The 20,588-nt window shown below is 43.9% G+C and overlaps 1 protein-coding gene across 1 annotated transcript in view; it reads right to left on the bottom strand.

Annotated features, from left to right (window-relative positions):
* The window catches only part of LOC147662925 (uncharacterized), a 468,727-nt gene that overhangs the window by 251,833 nt on the left and 196,306 nt on the right, over positions 1-20,588 (bottom strand). Inside the window, exons 9-10 of the mRNA XM_086950793.1 lie at positions 2,317-2,433; positions 2,051-2,173 (exon numbers count right to left, since the gene is read on the bottom strand). Coding sequence (XP_086806919.1) covers positions 2,051-2,173; positions 2,317-2,433 — 240 coding nt within the window. The remainder of the gene's footprint in view (positions 1-2,050; positions 2,174-2,316; positions 2,434-20,588) is intronic.

The raw sequence follows: 20,588 nt of genomic DNA, 5'->3' as shown, positions 1-20,588 counted from the left end.
AGCGGACAATTTGGCTTATTTTAACCTCAAGAGGAAGACGGAGATAACGCTCAGGTTCGTCAGGAGATGCAAGCATTCAAGCACATCAGCGAAGAGTTATCTGCCACCTCAGAGGGGCTACTACTGAGAGATCATCGGATTGTCATCCTGAGGCGTTATCAACTTAGCCCACGAGGGCCACCGTGGAGTGGTCGCGACAAAACGAGCTCTCCGAGAAAGGGTGTGGTTTCCACTGCTGAATCAAATGGTGAAGCTCACCTTAAAGGACTGTCCTCAGTGTCCATTGGTCAGCCACGGATATCCGCCTGCTCCTCTCCAAATGACCAAGCTGCCCAGTGGGGTATGGCAAGAGCTTGCCATGGACTTTTATGGACCCCTCCAGTCAGGTAAATATTTCCTGGCAATAATGGACGAATACTCGAGGTTTCCAATAGCACAGTTCGTATCTTCCACCAATGCCTCCAGCACGATTGCTGTGCTAGACGAAGTATTCGCAGCTTGGGGCGTCCCCAAGGAACTCAAGACGGATAATGGTCCTCCCTTCAATGAACATGACTTCAGTGAATTCGCGAAACACCTCAACTTCAGGCAACGCAAAATCACACCCCTGTGGCCACAGGCCAATGGCACCATTGAAAGATTCATGGCGACTTTGAAAAAGACCTTTCAACAAGCTACCTTGGACAAAAAGGACTTACAGGTGGCTCTCAATGAGGTTTTGAGAGCGTATCGGACTACCCCACATGCCACCACACGAAATTGTCCTGCCACGCTCATGTTGGGGCGACCCATCCGAACACGGATCCCGACATGGAAAGGAGCGCTGCGACCCGTGTCTCCAGCGCGTGCCCATCAAGAGCTGCTCCTGGCTGATCAAGTGGGTAAGAGTAAAATGAAAGTATAAGCAGACGCTCGGAGGAGAGCCAAATCTCCATCTCTTCATGAAGGAGACTGTGTGGTGGTTAAACAAGATCAACTAAAGAAAACGGACTGTAAGTTCAAAGATGAACCCTTAGTAGTCACTCAGCAGAAAGGTACGATGATTGCTGCAGAGTCAGAGAAAAGACAGATCACACGAAATGTTTCACATTTCCAAAGTGTACACCTGCCATGAGAGAGGTTCTTGACAGAACACCAGACCAACGAGAATCAGAGGGACCTGGTCAGGTGGTTGCAATACAGAGACCTGAAAGTCAGACTGAAGTTGTATCTGGAGATCCTGGCGTGAAACCATTCAAAAGCCCAAGAGGCTAATTGAAGAACTTTAATCAAGTCAGTTATTTATTTTGTTAACAAAGGGGGAGATGTAATGATATGAGCAGTCTAGTAGCTGGGTGTGGGTGGAGCTAAGGGGTTGGGGAAGAAGAGGAGCCAAGACAGGAAAGAGGCAGTTAGAGTAGGGACAGGGACGAGTGAGGAGTAAGATAATAAAGCTCCTTGAAATACAAATTAGGTGTCTGTCTTCATTGCATGCAAGACACTACACCTCGGTCTACAAGGAGGTGTAGACTATTGCCTCCACCACTTTTGCTGACGGCCATCTTGCCCTATTTGGAGATCACTGTCTGCCTGGCAAGCACCTCTGTGCTGTGAAGAGGGCTGCCAGCACTGCTGGTTTGCCAAGCAGGTCCCATGATTAAAGCACCCGCTCTGCATCTTTACTTATGTAGAAAATAAACAAACTCTTAAATAGGAGTTTGTTGCCAAAAGTTTGTTTGTTGCCAAAGTTTGTTTACTGTCAAGCACAAGCTAAATAAGGAAGAGTAGGAGGAAGACTGCAGTGACATCATCTGAACATAGTCTTGGGATGTCATCACTCAGATCCACATTACAAGATCACACAAAAAGGTTTTTCTTGGGGGCATGGAGAAACGAGATACACTTGCCCCTGTGACTCTGAATGGCATTTATACAGAACCCGACTGAAAATGGCCAGAGGGCATAGGTTCCTGAGAGGTCCATGAGAGTCTGAGGGAGTTTCACTATTTCCTTTATTCACCAGTTCCATACTTATTGTTCTCCTGACTTCACCCCGGTAGTTCCTCCTCACCTATGCAGGAGTGTCCATTGCCATGTAGGGTGAATCCAGTGCTGCAGAAGCACTTATAGCTGCCATAGCTGTTCCTGCACTTCTGCTGACAGGGGGCTCTCTTTGCTGAGCACTCATCGATGTCTGAAATGAAAAAGTGCTGTTATCCGGAAATCCATACAACCAATTCAAAACAAGTAATCTTCTGTCATTTTCCATACACTACCGTAATTACTTCACAACATCCCATGCGGGCATTTCTGTGCTTCAGCAATTGGAGGACTCACCGACGCAGCTCTGCCTATCGGTGGAAAGCTGCATTCCAGATCTGCATTCACACACAAATCCTCCATCTGTGTTGAGACAAATGCCTTCGCAAGAAGCTGTTTCACACTCATTAATATCTGTGGGAACAAAAGAATCAAGTCAGTAGAAGCCAAACAGACACTCTTAATATAGGTTGGCCAAGAATTACTAATTGTGCAGGTACAAAGAGAGGTAGAGGTGGTCCAGGCAAACTCACATGAAATGTTTTTTATTAAATGGTTTTATTGTGAACATTTATGGACAAAAGAAAAAACACAAGGATGGGAAATTAAGAATCCAAGACACCAGGAGCCGAAACCAGCCCTGGCAAACAGCTTGGCTGGCCCCAGGAGGGGGGCTGCCAAGCTGTTTGCCAGGGCCTGTTTTGTCTGCTTTTGTTACAGGGGACGTTATTGCAGCTATGCTGCAAAACCGGCCCTCAGTAACAAAAACAGCCCACAGGGGTGCAAAACTAACCCTCACCCTGTGCCCGGTGTCCGCTACGGCCAGTCCAGCCCTGCATTGCGTGCTCCTGGTCACTTTGGCATTACAGAAGGGGCTGCAGACACTTGTGCAGTGCCTTCTGTAATACCAATAGCGCTGGCACACATAAAGCACCAGCACTATCTTCAAGGGCGGGTTCACTACTTTGCATTGGGGTGTGCCGTATGCAAATGAGTAATTCCCTTTGTTTCTGCCCATTTACAAGTACAGGCGGGTTGCTGCCTGCACAGTGAAACATGGAGCAGCTGTATGCAGTCGCTCCGTATTTCATGTGAATGCGCTTTCCTCAGGGCAGCATGAGTTTGAGGCTGTTGAGGGAGCAGAGCATTCCCCATAATGTGGTGTACTTTCCTTCATTGAGCCGGGTGGTCAAGAGCACATATGTTCACATGCAAACACGCACACACACAAAGTATGGATTCAAATACTCTAGGAATTAACAGTCGGATGCTCTCATGTACTCACACCCACATGCACACACACGTACATACACAGATGATGATCATACAGTGGTGGATAAGTGTAAACTGCCTTTTTAACATAGTCTCTCCCTATCCAGAGGGAGCCGTCGATATGGCGGGGAGCCGGGGCCAGCAGGATGGATGGGGCATAGTCTCCCTTATCCTTGCGGCTGCTGATGGCGCTAATTGGTTTACGCGCCCGCTGCCCCGGAAGCACTAAGGTGCTTCCATGGCAGCTAATGTTGAACGGGCCCCTATTTAAACAAAAACCATTGCGATTCTTGCACAAAGTTGTTCACGTGCAAACACGCACACACACAAAGTATGGATTCAAATGGATCTATGACAGAATTTCGACAGACAGAATTTCGACCTCCACAAATATCGGCGTAATTATATCGATAGCAAAAATATCGACGCCCTATGTACAACATGGTAAGTACAAAAATATCGAAAAATTAATATCGATGTTAAAAATATCGTTGTTAAATATATCGATTTTTTTTAAATTTAAAATAACATAAAAAAACTGTAAATAATACTTATTAATTACTTAAACATATTTAAATATATGTAATAATTGTTAAAAAAAATAATAATACATATTTAATAAAAAAATAAAATGATAAATCATATATAATATATAATTACTTAACAATAATTACTATTCCCACTCCAGTGGAAGCAACAGTAGGGAAAACTGACCCTGAACACTAAAAATACCCCTTTACCCAAAAACCTAAAACTGACCCTGAACCCTAAAAATACCCCTTTACCCATAAACTGAAAACTGACCCTGAACCCTAAAAATACCCCTTTACCAAAGAACTGAAAACTGACCCTGAACCCTAAAAATACCCCTTTACCAAAGAACTGAAAACTGACCCTGAACCCAAAAAATACCCCTTTACCCAAAAACTGAAAACTGACCCTGAACCCTAAAAATACCCCTTTACCCAAAAACAGAAAACTGACCCTGAACCCTAAAAATACCCCTTTACCCAAAAACTGAAAACTGACCCTGAACCCTAAAAATACCCCTTTACCAAAGAACTGAAAACTGACCCTGAACCCTAAAAATACCCCTTTACCCAAAAACTGAAAACTGACCCTGAACCCTAAAAATACCCCTTTACCCAAAAACTGAAAACTGACCCTGAACCCTAAAAATACCCCTTTACCCAAAAACTGAAAACTGACCCTGAACACTAAAAATACCCCTTTACCCAAAAACTGAAAACTGACCCTGAACCCTAAAAATACCCCTTTACCCAAAAACTGAAAACTGACCCTGAACCCTAAAAATACCCCTTTACCCAAAAACTGAAAACTGACCCTGAACCCTAAAAATACCCCTTTACCAAAGAACTGAAAACTGACCCTGAGCCCTAAAAATACCCCTTTACCCAAAATTAATTAATATTACAAATAAATTACTTCCCACCCTATTCCCCTATAAACCCACAACCCGCTCCAGTAGTAAAACATATAATTTGGTTAAAAATATACATAAATTATCAATTAATTAACCAATTAATCAATTAAAATAAATCATTGCCAATTAATATTTAATTGCAAAATAAATTAATCATTGAAAAATAATTATTTAATTACAAATACATTACTTCCCACCCTATTCCCCTATAAACCCACAACCCGCTGTGGTAGTAAAACATATAATTTAGTTAAAAATATACATAAATTATCAATTAATTAATCAATTAATCAATTAAAATAAATCATTGCCAATTAATATTTAATTGCAAAATAAATTAATCATTGAAAAATAATTATTTAATTACAAATAAATTACTTCCCACCCTATTCCCCTATAAACCCACAACCCGCTGTGGTAGTAAAACATATTATTTACTTTTATATATTTTTAAATTATAAAAACATATTAAACACATATTATAACAATTAATTTAAATACTTAACTAATATTTCTAACACATATTAGTAAATCGAAATTACTTACATCGATATATATGCTATCGATATTAGTGATTTCGATATTACTTACCTTAGGGTCGATATTCTGCCCATCGATATTCTGGACATCGATATTCTGTCCCATCGATATTAGCAACTCGATATAAGTGTAGGTCGAAATTAAAAACTCGATATTTTGACTGTTTACCGATTCAAATACTCTAGGAAGTAACAGTCAGATGCTCTCATATACTCACACCCACATGCACACACACACACAAGTACACAAACAGATGATGATCATACAGTATTGGACAAGTGTAAACTGACTTTTTAACAGAGTCTCAACCTAACCAGTGAGAGCCATCGATATCGTGGGTAGCTGGGGCTAGCGGGACCGACGGGGCATAGTCTCCCCTTCTGTCCGGCTGTTGATGGCGCTGATTGGTTTACGCGCCCGCTGCCCCAGGAGCACTAAAGTGCTTCCCTGGCAGCTAATGTTGAACCCGCCCCTACTGAAGCATTGATATTCTTGCACATATGTTCACGTGCAAACATTTAAGCAAAAACCATTGAGATTCTTGCACATATGTTCACGTGCAAACACGCACACACACAAAGTATGGATTCAAATACTCTAGGAAGTAACAGTCGGATGCTCTCATATACTTACTCCCACATGCACACACACACACACACACACACACACACAAGTACACACACAGATGATGATCATACAGTGTTGGATAAGTGTAAACTGCCTTTTTAACAGGGTCTCTCCCTATCCAAGGAGAGCCCTCGATATGGCGGGGAGCCTGGGGCCAAAGGGACGGACGGGGCATAGTCTCCCCATCCTTCCGGCTGCTTATGGCGTTGTGTTGGTTAACGGGCCTGCTGCTCCGGAAGCACTAAAGTGCTTTGTGGGGGCTAATATTGAACCCGCCCCTATTTAAGCGGCAATGTGCAGTCGCCCTCACATTTCTGCCGGATGCCTCAACGCACAAGAGCTGTGCCCGAAGGTTGTGGGCCCCCCTCCTCTTGCATCGCCTCTCGGGGACCCCCTGGCCGGGAGCTTGAAACGTGTTGGTTAGTAAAGAAAGTGCGGGAGGCCATAATTATGCCCCGAGGTTGAAGTGGAGAGGTGGTAAGTCTGTAGGAGCCATAAATGAGTCTATAAAAAGGTTGAACAGGAAACTGGGTAAGTTGTTCAGGAAAGATCGGTTGTCAGCCATACCTCATTGGTGCAACAAGGGGGGACATTTTCTATTACAAGATGGAGCGCACCTGCCTAAAGAAGGTACTGTACTGGTTTTGGAAAATCTGCTGGCCTGCCTAGGCCAGCGTGCAATTTCGGTCAGAGGGGGGCCAGATAGTCGAAGAACTCTACTGGCCTGTGGCGGGTGAAGTCAAGATTGGGGGTGCACTTAGGGCCCTTTAGGCCATCCTGTTTTACCAAATTTAACATCTGCATCCATAGACCCTCCAAGGGGTGCTGCCAGCAGGTCGGAAGGAGGTGGTAGGGGCACGGAGGGTTTCTGGGAGGTCACTGACGGGGTCCTTTACCTATCAACCACCTACGCAGGCCCATTTGGGCACAAGCTAGCACTGGCCTTTGGGGGACACTAACCTGGGTGTAGTTGGTGCCCGCTGTAGGTATCGTAAGGGCAGCTGGGCCCCTGCACAAGAATTTGCAGATATTGGAGACCTCCCTGTAGGGAGGGGAGAGGGTAAGTGGACTACTCCCATAAGGAAGGCCCCCGAAGGGGTAAAAGAAGGAGCAGGGTCAGTCTTGGTTACACTCGGAACAGTTTCAGAATAGTTGTTGTTGGTTACACAGGAACAGGCAAGTTATGGTTTGGTGATTCCCATGTACTAGAGTCTCTGTTAAGGCTAGGTCACAAATATAAGCTGAAAATGTAAATAATGTGGTTACTGTGTAAAAAATTATAAATTGTGTTTTTTATCTAGTGCAAAGAGATAATAAATATGGCCAGGGGGTCCTACAGCCCCTATCCCAAAGAAATAAAAAATGAGGTTGTTGCATTGTTGTGTCATGGGGTTTGGGTAATTGTAAGTATTCACATTCCTGGGACATTGGCGACTCCCTGGCCATAATAAAATAGTGTACCACAGCACATGCAGAAGTGATCATTAAACACCTTTTTACAGCAAGAAACAGTGTTAAATCCTATATATTTTTATACAAACATTCTTCTAATGATAGCTACAAGATAGGGTGACGGGAACTGGTGCATCCTATACATGGGCAGCTCCTTCGTTGGAGCAAAGAAGCGTCCCCCAACTTAAATTCCCCCCAAAGCTCCAGAGATTAAAATAAAATTGTAGTTCATTACCATTTTTTTTCATCCCCCTTCCTGAGCCGAGCGTCAGGGTGTGGGCGGGGCCCCTGCTGAAAGCAGTAGGGAGGAGGTTGGTAATATGTCTAATGTACTGTAGGAACACAAGGAAGACCGTCATCCACACACTCATAACCAGCAGGCTGGACTACGGAAACACCCTCTATGCCGGAATCAACAAATCTCTGCTCCACAACTCCAGACCATACAGAACACTGTAGCCAGACTCGTCCTCGGCATCACTCGACATGAACACATCACCCAACACCTGCATAACCTCCACTGGCTCCAAGTTGAAAAGAGAGGTACCTTCAAGATACTCACCCATGCATACAAATGCCTCCACAGCACTGGCCCCTAATGCCTGAATGAGAGAATCACATTCCACGTTCCCAAAGAAGCCTCCGATCCATCAATTTTGCCCTCACCAAAACCCAGTGCATCCACCGAGCCAGACCTGGGGGAAGAACCTTCTCCTACATCGCAGTCAAGAACTGCAACAAGCTCCCGATCGACATCAGACGCGCCCCATCCCTGAACATCTTCAGGAAGATACTCAAGACCTGTGTGTCATTGTGTGGGCTGATGTGCACAGCTTCGTCTACCTGCTAATTCATCACTGCCACACACTGTCAGTTTATTCACCCTGTGCTCATTTCCACTTATTAAGCAAGTTGTCTGGCACTCATCTCGCACTGCACTGATACACACAGCTTATTGATTTTTGTGTATCCTGGAGTTCATATTGTATGCTGTTTCAATATGGTGTTAGTTTCCCTATTTACGTTTTAATAATGCAGAATGTGCCTGCACCACCTTTTTTTCTATCTTCACCAGGTGAACCAGTCTTAGCCTGGATTAAATGGAAGAAAGTTTTTACTCACTGGGCAAGAGCGTGTGGGGCATCACTCAGTACCGAGAGGAAAACGTCCCTTTCAATGCACTGTTTAGGTTCTGAGGGACAAGAAGTATTTGAGCATCCTCCTGAACTCTCGGTCTGTATAAAGAAATTAGACTTGCATTATTTGCCAAAGGTGAGCACGGTTCTTAAGAGGTATCACTTTTGTAGGAGGATGCAAAGACGAGATGAATCTGTGGAATAATATATTACTGACTTGCGCAAATTTGCTTCATTGGAGGAATGTCTCAGGGACCAACTAATGTTGGGTTGCAGCATTGATAAAGACAGGGACAGTCTTTGGCATAACAAGAGGTGCTCACTATAGCAAAAACTCTTGAACATTCTAAGGCCGGTGTGGAAATGATTTGCAAGATTACACCGCAGAGTACGACTGAGATTAGTGTATTGAAAGCAGATGAAAAAAGGGTTGTCAAGAATAAAACCCCTGCAAAGGTAGAAAATAAAACATCCACAAGGGCAGAGAACAGGTCTTTCTCCAAAACTTTTCCAGGAAAATGTTTCAGATGTGGTAACACTGACCACATGGCAAACTTTAAAGGGTGTACTGGCTGGAAGATTAGGGGCAGCAACTGTGGGCGCAAGGGTCACTTTACAAAATGTTGTAAATCCGGTAAAGATCAGAAGAAAGTTATGGAAATGCATCTATATGAAAGTGAAGGTGAACTTGAGGAAGTGAACATTTGTCAGGTCAAGGAATCTAGTGGTGATGGCCCAATGAAGGTGGTGCTGGTTCATGATGCACAAATACAGATGCTCTTAAGTTCTGAGCCAAGGTGACTTTAATTCTCAGCTCTTTCTTTGAGTAATATGTGGTTAAGAAGGTCAAATTGAAAGGCCAGATATAAAACCGAGGGGGTATGGAGGAAAAATGATTGACTACCTTGGCTATTTATGGGGCACAATCGATTTTAAGGGAAGGATCATCACAGGGGAAGTGCATGTGTCCATGAAGGGCGATTCCCTCATAAGCTGGTTTCATCAGCGTCATTTACAGGTGTTCCTGGATCCAAATGAGAGTCCATCTGTGTGTTTAAAGGAGCTGCCTGCTGTCAATCAAGTAAATGATGGATGGAAACTCTGGGTCAAGGAATTTCCTGAGGTATTTGACAGCAAACTGGGGTGTCTCAAAAATTATATGCATTTCATCAAGATCAAGCCTGGCGTAATACCAAAGGTAGCGAGAGTAAGGGGTGTGCCACTTGTTGTGAAGGAGAGCATGAAGGTTGAATTGGACAAGTTGATTGCCAATGGCATAATACAAGAAGTCGAAGCCATGGAATGGCTTCCTCCGATTGCTATAGCTTGCAAGGCCAATGGGAGGCCAGGCTTTGTGTGGACTTGAGGGAGCTCAACAAGGCAGTGGTGGTGGATCACTATCCATTGCCGAACATCAGTGAATTGATTGGCTCTCTTGGGGGTGTAAAGCATTTTTCTTCTCTCAATTTATTCTCGGAGTATCACCAGGTGAGGTTGCACTCTACCTCCCACGATCTCACTGCTTTTGTGACATCGTTCGGCACCTTCAAATTTTTTAGGATGCCGTTCGGTCTCATCTCTGCTGCTTCAGTATTTCAGAGAGTTATGGAGCGTATCTTGAAAGGTGTGGATGGTGTAAAGGTGTATCAGGTTAACGTTCTTGTGCTTGGAGTTAATGCTGAAGAGCTGTAAGTTGAGAGTGGTCTTGAAGAAATTGTGTGACGCTTGCTTAACACTGAGAGCTGACATGCCGTTTTGATGTAGCAGAGATTGAGTACTTGGGACATTTTGTGTCAGCGAGTGGCATTAAACACAAGCCTGCTTTAGTTAGTACGATTTTCAAGCTTAGAGTTCCCCAGAATATGGATGAGCTTGTCAAGTTCTTGGGGATGACTGAATTTTACCATAAGTTTGTCCCAAACTTTGCTGGTGTTACTTGTCACTGAAGGGAGCTCCTGAAGAAGGGATGCGAGTTTGGATGGTCTAAAGCGTGTGATGATGAATTTGGGAATTTGAAAGCCTGTTTGAGCAAAGTGGCTGATTAAGTAGTTTTGACCCTATGAAAGATTCTTATCTAATGACTGATGCTAGTTCCAAGGGCTTAGATGCAGTTCTTCTCAAGAACTCTGGAGGGGAGGAGAATGTTATTTTGTTTTTATCTAGACCTTTGAGGGGTGCAGAGTGCAACTATTCGGTGGTTGAGAGGGAAGCTCTTGCCATCTTTTGGGCCCTCCGTAAATTGCAGAAGTTTCTATGGAGAAGCAAGTTTGAGGTATTAACAGCCCATAAACCGCGCAAAGAGGTGTTTAGCAAGAAAGGAATTGATTTGGTTTCCCACTGCATACGGAAGTGGGTTGTAGTGTTAAAAGAATTTAGCTTCGTAGTTTCTTATGTTCCTAGGGCCAGTAACACTCTGTCTGAAAGTTTATCGAGGTTGGGTGATATCCATGATGAGGTGGGTGAAGAGAGTGAGTGGTTTAGAGGAGAAGAACTCGAGGATGATGTTGATGTGTGCATGGTTAGTGATGGCATTGTTTCTTAAGTGGAATGGAGAGAGTTTTTAGTGAAAGATGATGTTTTGCAAAAGATAGTGGCAATGGTATTGGATGCGTGGTGTGAGAAGAAGGATTGTTGTCCGGACCTTAAGGCATTCTGGCAAGTCAAAGAGGAATTAGCTGTTGTTGATGGTATCTTCTTGAGGGGCAGTAAGTTGGTTCCTCCTCGTGCTCTATGGGAACGGTTGCTTAACAGCGCCCCTGCCAGTCATATGGGAATAGTCAAAACAAAAGAGAGAATTAGGAAAGCTTATTGGTGGCCTGCCATGGATGTTTATGTAGAGAGGGAGGTTAGGAATTGTGTTCTGTGTACATGCAGCGATAAGGTCTTAAAGTGCAGAACTCAACCAATGGTACTGAGGGAACAGTCCAAGGAGCCTTGGTCAGATATTACCATTGATATTTTAGGTCCTGTAAAGCTAAATACATGTGATCGGTATGTCTTAGTTTGCATGGATATGTATTTGCGGTGGCCAGAGATTAAACTAGTCAATTCTGTGGAGTCCACTGTGGTTACTGATTCTCTGGAGGAACTTTTTGAGAGAGAGGGTTTCCCAATTTCAGTGCTCTCGGACAATGGTGTTCAATTTACCTCAAGGATTGTTGAAGTTTTTTGTGTTGCAGGGGAATCAGACACAAGAAGGCGGCTCTTTACCGTCCTGAAAGCAAAGGTGTTGTGAAAAGGTTTGTGAAAGTGTTAAAGGGGACCTTGCAGCAAGCCATTGTGACAGGTGTGAACTGGGAGGAGGCCATGAGGAAGAAAGTGAGAGAATATAGGTTTACTCCGCATTCTTCCTCAGGAGTATCTCCTTTTCGTTTGTTCAAAAAAAGGGTGGCGAACACAGAGGTTTGACGTGGGTTGCTGCAAAAAGGTCAGTTGTTGATGGTGATGTTCGAGTTGTGGATGGTCAGAGAGAAAGAGAACGTGTTGTCATGGAAAAAAGGAAGAGATTGTTTGATGAGCGCAAAGCTGTCCAAAAAACTACAGTTTCTGTGGGTGATTGGGTTAAGATCAAAAGTCCTCGCTTCGGTAAAGGAAATTAAAAGTTTAGCAGACCATTCAAGGTTATCAAGGTTTTTAAAAATGCCATTAAGACCAGCAATCACAGGGTGTGGAAATTAAACAGAGTGGACAGATGTCGGTCCACTGATATTATTGGATCTTCAAATGTTACTTCTGAATTCACTTCGCTAGAGGAGGTCTCAGGGCCTCACAGATGAATTAGACGTCCTGTTACATCGCAAGATTATATTTAAATGATATGTTTTACTGTTAAATTCTTCGGTTTGGTCATTTTTTCATTGTTTATTTTAACTTTTCTTTGTTCTTCACCTTATGTTAAGTATTGGGGGGAAGGTGGTGTAGTGTCTTGGTTCTGTGTTCTAATATGGAGTGCTGCTCCTAGTTGCTAGGTGTTCGATCTAGAACATAGAACCTGGGTGTTGTCTAGGGACATTTGTATTGTCAGTTAACAGTTGGTTTGTTTGGTGCTGGATGGGGTCTCCATTACCCTAGTCTTAATAAAGACGACTTCAACACTGCAACAGCCTCCTGGACTTATCATTCCTGTGCTGGTGCTGATCCTACACCTGGCCCTTTGACTGAGTGGAGCTGTTTATCACCTCCCCTCACCCCCCACCCCGGCGCTTGGAGACCCTCATGAGTGAGTAGCACGCTTACAAACCCCTGATTGATTGATTGTTTAAAGTCCCTATGTCTTTTTGGCCGACCATCTTGTGACGGCAAGCCACACATGCACATTTTAAAACTATCAACACAGCTCTCTTAAGACAGCTGGGTTGAGAGTAAGTCCAAGCCTCCAGTGCGCTGTGGAGCATCGACTGAGGCTGCTCCGACTCCCTCCAATCTGGGCACTGCTCACATGATGCATGTGAGCAGCGCGAGGACTAGGCAAGGGAGTTAAAGCATCCAGTTCCTGGATGAAGAGGTCCGGAGCAAGGACGTCATGTTAGGTGAGTTTTTTGTTTTTTTTCATATTTTGCACTCGCACGCCCATGTCACCCTTCCACGTAGATGTCAGCCAACACTGATCCTATGATGGCAAGACATGAGTGGCTTCTAAGTCCCAAGCATCAATGTTTGTGCAGCGCAAAGCCCCAACTAATGCAATGACATGTCTAAAACTATCGATTGCAGGTCCAAGAACCAGATACTAATATAAATCCCCTCAACAGCAGTGTGATTTTAAAGATTTTAGGGGCCTGAGCAAAACATATTTTGAGGGCCCATGTACAGAACAAATTTGAATTGTATTATGTATTTCAAGACAACATGTTGCCAAACAATACTAAATTATGCATGACATTTTAACAAGGTGGCACAAAAAGTTGAAATATGTCTGCCAGAGGAAACCAAAAACCTTAAGATTAATTGGTTTATAGAGACAGAGTTAGAGATAATGGTAGGCAGAGACAGAGGCCAAATAGAAAGAAAGTTTGATTGCCCAGAGGGGCCCTTGCTCGGTGGGTGCCCTGAGCAAATGCCCTTTTTGCCTATGCATGAAAATGTCTCTGCTCCACACATTGGTGTGAAACGTGTCTTTTTCAGTTGATTGCAATCTGTGTATGGAAGCTGCAGCTCCTCCGAGGAGCATATATTGGGATCCATGTTGGAAGACTAAAGTCACCCAAACCACAGACAGTGGTAATGGCTCATATACAATTGATTAATAGACACATGCACACATGGGGCTGATTTATAATTTAGTGGAAGGCCCATCGTTCCACCATGAGAAAGGACTCCATTCCCTAGGTAGGGGGACCGCCCGTCAAATTTATGAATGGTCACCAAGATGACGGTTATTTATCACGCATTGGCAGGAATCTCAGTTATGGTAGTTCCTGCCAATGCATTTCACTGTTTGGTGCTTGGCTGCATCAGCATGATGCAGTCCTTCACCAAAAAGTTATCTTTTTTGTTTTCATAAAGGGAAATTCCAGAAATTGGATTTTCTTTTTCAAAATAAAAAATATAACACTCCTCTCACCATGGGAGTCCTCTCCCATGGTGAGGGGAGCATTTAGCTGTTTTCACTGCCCCTTACTGCCAGGATTTTTCTGGCAGTGAGGGGTAGTAAAAACTGACCTGTCATTTCGCCCACTGAAATTAGGTGGGCTGGATGACAGGCCAGCCTCCGACAGCCCTTACTCCCCAGGGCCTCAGGAGACTTTTGGCCACGGTGGAGACGGAATAGTCTGTGCCATAGCCAAACTTAAAGCCCTCCTGCATATGACTCTGGCATGCTATGTTAGCTGTGATGGAACTATGTCGCTGTTGCAATGGTGTTCTCTTCCTGCCAACATAGAAATCGGGTCTTTGATCTGTAAAGGATCCACAACACACATACGGTATTGGATATCTTTCAAGAGATATTACTGTCACTGAGTTCCCTTCGCTATACTTCTTAGAATCTAGTGGTATTCCTGACCTTGGGAATACCCACAGGTTAGCATTGCATGCCACATCAGCATACACAGTGTTTAATTTGTGCTGTTGTTTGCTTAGTACCAGAACTCCTTTTAGAGGGTCTAGACTGAGTTGCACTTAAAATAGATTTTCGGGCCAGATTAAGATTTTAGAGGACTCTGTTGCAACGTTTCCCTCCCAATGAAGTCTATGGTCCACCCACCTCATTTTAAATGTAGGTGTACTGTAGTTTGACAACTGCAGAGACTACGCTATCTCTGCCGTGGTCAAACTTATCTGATGGCTTGATGGAGTTTGAACCGTCCGAGGTTTGGCTATATGTCTGCCCGCCTAAATTAGATAGGTGGACATATAGCTGTTTTTCAATGCCCATCACACCAAGAAAAACTTGAAGGTAAGGGGCACTGTAAAGTGTTCAATGCCTCCCTCACCAGGGGGGCATTGCTTTTTTTATTTTCTAAAAAAAAATCATGCTTTGGGATTTGCGTTTTGAAAACTAAAAATAATTGATACGATTGACTTACGGATCCTGCAAAATTGCCAATGCTAGACATCTCTGCTGGGCCAACAGACATTTCTAAATTTGGCTGACTGCACCTCCATCAGGGCAATAGAGTCATTTACATCATTGCCATGGCAGAGGATGGGCCAACTGCCAATAAATTAATCTGGCCCATTTCATAACTCTCTTTGTGCGAGAGCGAAAGAGAGAGAGATAAAGAGTCAGGCAAACAGACAGAAACAGACAGACACAAATACCCCTTTATGAAATGACAGATGGGACAGAATAGGGATTCAGACTTGTGCACGAGGATTGAAATGTAGGTTCAGGAAATCAAGCTTTGAAAAGAAGATTGGTTTAATTTTTAAATAATGATTTCCTAAGGAGATAAAGCTACTGACTAATCTGACATTACGACAGACATCTAATTTTGTCAATGATATGGTTTACGTGTATTATTTCTGTATTGGAAGCAGTGTGAGGATGTTTATAACTACCATTAAAAACAAGCATTGGCAAATCCCATAGTTTTTGCCTTTGGGACCTATTGGCTCTGCAACTGGGTTTTAGCATTGCTGTACAGCATCCTTGATACTGTGCAACACGGCTAAAGAAAACAAGCCTTTGCAATGCAATCGGTTTCGCCTTTGGGACCTTATATGTATTTATCTATGCAGCACATTAGCCTGGGTGCCGAAACATCTACTGTTCTTTAACTTTGAAGGAAAGTAAGCACCAAACTGCGTGACACACCAGGTATGGGAACACAAGGAGAAAAATATTGCCTTTCAGCGGGAAATAGTATAGTCCAAAGCTCTGTTTTTAATATAAAATCAGGGCCTTTGTTGGCAATGTCACTGAAAATACAAGATTTGAAAAACATATTATTGTCTACGGGTGCTAGTGGAAGACAATTTCTATGGACTGGAATCTAGAGAATGCTAAAGTGATTCTGGTAGTTTACTGACCTCTGCTGTTCATTTTCTATCAAGAAAGTTAAATAGAGGCAGTTGAACAGAAAAAATAATTCCTAAGCGGAAGCAGACAAGTCCTCGGGCTGATCTCCAGAGCCCACACAGTACATACACATATAGGTATATACTAAAGTATATACAAGAGGTCTCGAATGCTCGACCTAATAAGCCTTTCAAAATAGTCATTAAATGGCAGGTCTGTCATTCACAAAAAACGGGTAAGAAGACAGTGAGTAAGCCTTCTCTCGTCTCTGATCTATCTTGTTCCTCTTCTATACCACCACCTATACCTATACGGCTGCGGAAAGAGACCACTCAATTGAAAATAACCCCTTCTCTCAGATTCTTCTTCAAGGTGTTACCTCTAGATCAACAAACTTGTCAGGCAAATATACCTCAGCTACAAAGGCAATCACTACTCCATATCACACCTCTCACTAAAATGGCTAATACAGGAGAAGGGGAAGTTGAAAGTACAGTGACTGTACAGGAAACTGATTTGAATTTTTCAACGTCAAATAGATTTCAAGTCCTAAGTGTAGAACCTGAAAATCAGGTCGCTGGTCCTGAGGATGTTTCTCAGACCTCTAAGCAGTCATCTTCTGAACATAGATTGGATAATCCTCTTGAGTCGCTAAGTGTTGATCAAACGGAATTGGTGAAGATGCTAGTGAATCTTTCCTCGGAGATTAGGAGTACATTTTATATTTCGGAAAAGAATCAGGGAAAAATCCAAGATATTTGTGAGGCATTGGAGGTGAAAGTCTCTGGTATTATGGAGAGGATTTGCTTGATAGAGGCATCTGTAGAGGCTTTAAATAAGGAAGTAGAGAAAATCACACCAAAATTCTATCGTTAAAATAGCAGTGTAAAATCTTTGATGGATAAAATTGAAGCCTTAGAAAATAACAGCAGACATAACAACATAAAGGTGCTAAACAACCCTGATGTCTGCAGGGTGACAATATTAAAAGTTTCTTTTTAGGGCTGCTAAAAGAGTTTATCCCCTCCATTGACTCCCTAGACTTGGAGGCAGATATTCAGAGAATCCATAGAGACTGTAACATATGTGTTACCTGGAGGGGAGGGGAGGGAACTCGACTGGGTGGTTTATCATCAAGTCCAGGGTAATGTTAGGGAGGGTTCCCCTGGGAGGGAGGGGAGCACAGCTTGATGGAGCTATTGTTCTATGGTTCTTTTCACTGGGTGGAGAGCAAGTTAGGGAAAAAAGAAAAAAAAGTCCTCATTTGACAAATAGACAAGACTGCACAAATAAAAGTGGACGGATTTGTAATCCTCGCATTTTATTGCCACTCTTTATTTAACCGCAATTGAAGTTTAACCTGGAATGTTAACGGCTTAAGAGTTTTAACCAGGCAGAGGAGAATCTTCCAACATCTGCATCAATCTGAGTTTGAAATTATTATCCTTCAAGAAACTCACCTAACATGTGAGGAATGGGAATCAATCTGTGATAAACAGAGAAGGATTGAATGTTCCTGTCACACAACACAATCGTGTTGTACTAAAGGTGCAGCTCTTATTTTTAAACAGACAGCTAGAGTAACGTTAGCTGAGGTTAAGGTGGATGCTAAAGGGTGTTGGGTCATCTGTGATGTTAAAATACAAAAGGAGTGCTATACTATAGTTGGATATTACGGGCCTAATACAGATGATGAAATCCCTTTAAATACAATTTATACTCACTTGATTCAATCTAATTATACTATAATAATGGGGGGAGATTTTAATATACTGTTGAATCCAGTCCTAGATAAGTCTAGCAGGTGGAAAGTATTATCTTCAAAAATGGGTTCGTTCATAAAGGTGTGATTGAGGGACCTAGGTTTGATAGATATTTGGTGAGGAAAATGATAATGGCCTGGGTGCACCGTCAGATTACACATTCCATAACAAAAAGTACGGACATTCTTCCCGTATTGACTTCTTCCTGATTGATTTAAGATTGCTGAAACACAGGTCATTGATTAGTCATGTCCCGGAACATCTCTCGGATCATTCTGCTGTTGCATTAGTCCTCCAATTGCCCAAAGGTGAATCTACGAGGAGATGGACTTTTGATAGAACGCTACTCCTCGATCCCTTAATAATAGCACAGTTGAAGGAGGAAACACAAACTTTCGTTGACAATAATTTAAATTCTGCCTCAATAGAAACTATCTGGGACGCATATAAAGCATTTATTAGAGGGTGGTGATAAATTTGGCGGCTAAGAAACAGAAGGAGATTAGGAAAGTTGTTCGGAAATTGGAGGAAGGTATTCTTAGAGCATTAGCTGAGAGTGAATCCCGTCAGGAAGAGTATTTGGATGGATAGCAAGGCAGAGATTCAATGGCTAAGAAGTAGTTATTAAAAGACCACATGGGTGATATAATTAGAACAGAATGGGAGGTCAGTAAATTAGCTAATTATGAGTGCGGGGAGGGATGTCGGAAACTCCTTGCTTGGAAGTCCCGGGTAAATCAAACTAAGAACCTAATTAAAGGGATAACACTAGAATCATGAGAGACCTCTTCAGATAATCTGAAAATAGAAAAGGCATTTGAGGTGTTTTTTCAGGATCTATATACCGAAGATCTAGTGGTCTCAGAGCTGTAAATTAAGAATTATATTGAGGATATACCGCCCCCTCGCCTAATAGAAAGTCAAACTAGTCTATTGAATCGAAATATAGATTTAGCAGAAAGGAAGACTATGTTGAAACATTTAAAAAAGGGCAGTGCTGCTGGAGCGGACGCTATCCCCAATAAACTCTATGTGGTGTTGGCTTAATCAATCAATCAATCAATCAATCAAGGACATTTATAGAGCGCACTACTTACCCGTTGGGTCTCAAGGCGCTTAGGGGGGGGGTGCCGTTACTGCTCGAACAGCCAGGTCTTGAGCTTCTTCCTGAAGGAGAGGTGGTCTTGGGTCAGGCGCAGGTCGGCCGGGAGGGAGTTCCAGGTCTTGGCGGCCAGGTAGGAGAAGGACCTTCCTCCTGTTGTCGCTCTACAGATGCGTGGGACGGCGGCGAGGGCGTGGCTGGCTGATCGGAGGTGGCGTTTGGGAGCGTAGAAGTTGATTCGGTTGTTGAGGTAGCTCGGGCCTTGATCGTGTAGGGCTTTGTGTGCGTGGGTGAGGAGACGGAAGGTGATTCTTTTGTTGACGGGGAGCCAATGCAGGTCTCTCAGGTGTCCGGAGATGTGGCTGTTTCGTGGGATGTCGAGGATGAGTCTGGCTGAGGCGTTCTGGATCTGCTGGAGTCTCTTCTGGAGCTTGGCGGTGGTTCCGGCGTAGAGGGCGTTGCTGTAGTCCAGTCGGCTGGTGACGAGGGCCTGGGTGACGGTCTTCCTGGTCTCCGTGGGGATCCACCAGAAGATCTTCCGTAGCATGCGCAGGATGTTGAAGCACGCCGAGGAGACGGCGTTGACTTGTCTGGTCATGGAGAGGGAGGAGTCCAGGATGAAGCCCAGGTTGCGTGCGTGGTTCGTCGGTTTGGGTGCGGTGCCCAGGGCGGGTGGGCACCAGGAGTCATCCCAGGCGGTGGGCGTGGAGCCCAGGATGAGGACCTCCGTCTTGTCTGATTTCAGTTTCAGGCGGCTGGTCGTCATCCACTCGGCTACCTCCTTCATCCCTTCGTGCAGGTTGGCTCTGGCGGCGGCGGGGTCGTTGGTCAGGGAGAGGATCAGCTGGGTGTCGTCGGCGTAGGAGATTATGTTGAGGTTGTGTTGGCGTGCGATGGCCGCGAGGGGGCTCATGTAGACGTTGAAGAGGGTAGGGCTCAGCGAGGATCCTTGAGGGACGCCGCAGATGACTTCGGTGGCCTCTGACTTGTACGGTGGTAGGCGGACTCTCTGTGTTCTTCCGTCGAGGAAGGAGACGATCCAGTCCAGTGCCTTCTCCTGGATTCCGACGTAGCTGAGGCGTTGCACTAGGGTGCGGTGGCAGACAGTGTCGAAGGCCGCGGAGAGGTCTAGGAGGATGAGGGCCGCTGTTTCTCCGTTTTCCATCAGGGCTTAAGAGATCGCTCCAGTTCTTGTGACTCTGTTTGATAGTATTTTCTCGCAAAATAACCCAATCCCCAAGTCATGGGATGAGGCAGCAGTTTCTTTGATTCGTAAACCAAATAAAAACGCAAAGAACTGCAAGTCACATCAACTTATCTCCCTACTAAATTGCGGCTATAAAATCTTTGCACATATTTTAGCAGGAAGGTTGAATTTTGTAATGAGTTCTTTGGTTCATCTGGACCAAAAGGGATTTATTAGGGATCTCCAGCTTCACGAGTTAACACATGACCTAATTGGGGGGATCGATATAGCCACTGTCCATAATTGTTCCCTCTCGATTTTTGCCTTCAATGCGGCGAAAGCTTTTGATCGAGTGAATTGGCCTTTTTTTAACATATAAGACTCGACCGTTTGCGTTGGGTGATTATTTTATTCGAGCAATTAAAAACATCTACAATACGCCCATAGCCAGACTTATTACCAAAGGCAATCTCTCCAAATCAATTAAGCTGGAACGATGGATGAGGCAGGGATGTCCGCTATCTCCTTTATTATTCAATTTATACATAGAACCCTTGGCTTGTAGTATTAGGTCTAGCAACAGAT

Source organism: Lissotriton vulgaris, unplaced genomic scaffold (assembly GCF_964263255.1).
Source record: "Lissotriton vulgaris unplaced genomic scaffold, aLisVul1.2 SCAFFOLD_919, whole genome shotgun sequence".
In the NCBI taxonomy this organism is placed as follows: Eukaryota; Metazoa; Chordata; class Amphibia; order Caudata; family Salamandridae; genus Lissotriton; species Lissotriton vulgaris.
The sequence above is the reverse complement of the archived record's forward strand: the minus strand, read 5'-3'. Positions and strand labels throughout refer to the sequence as shown.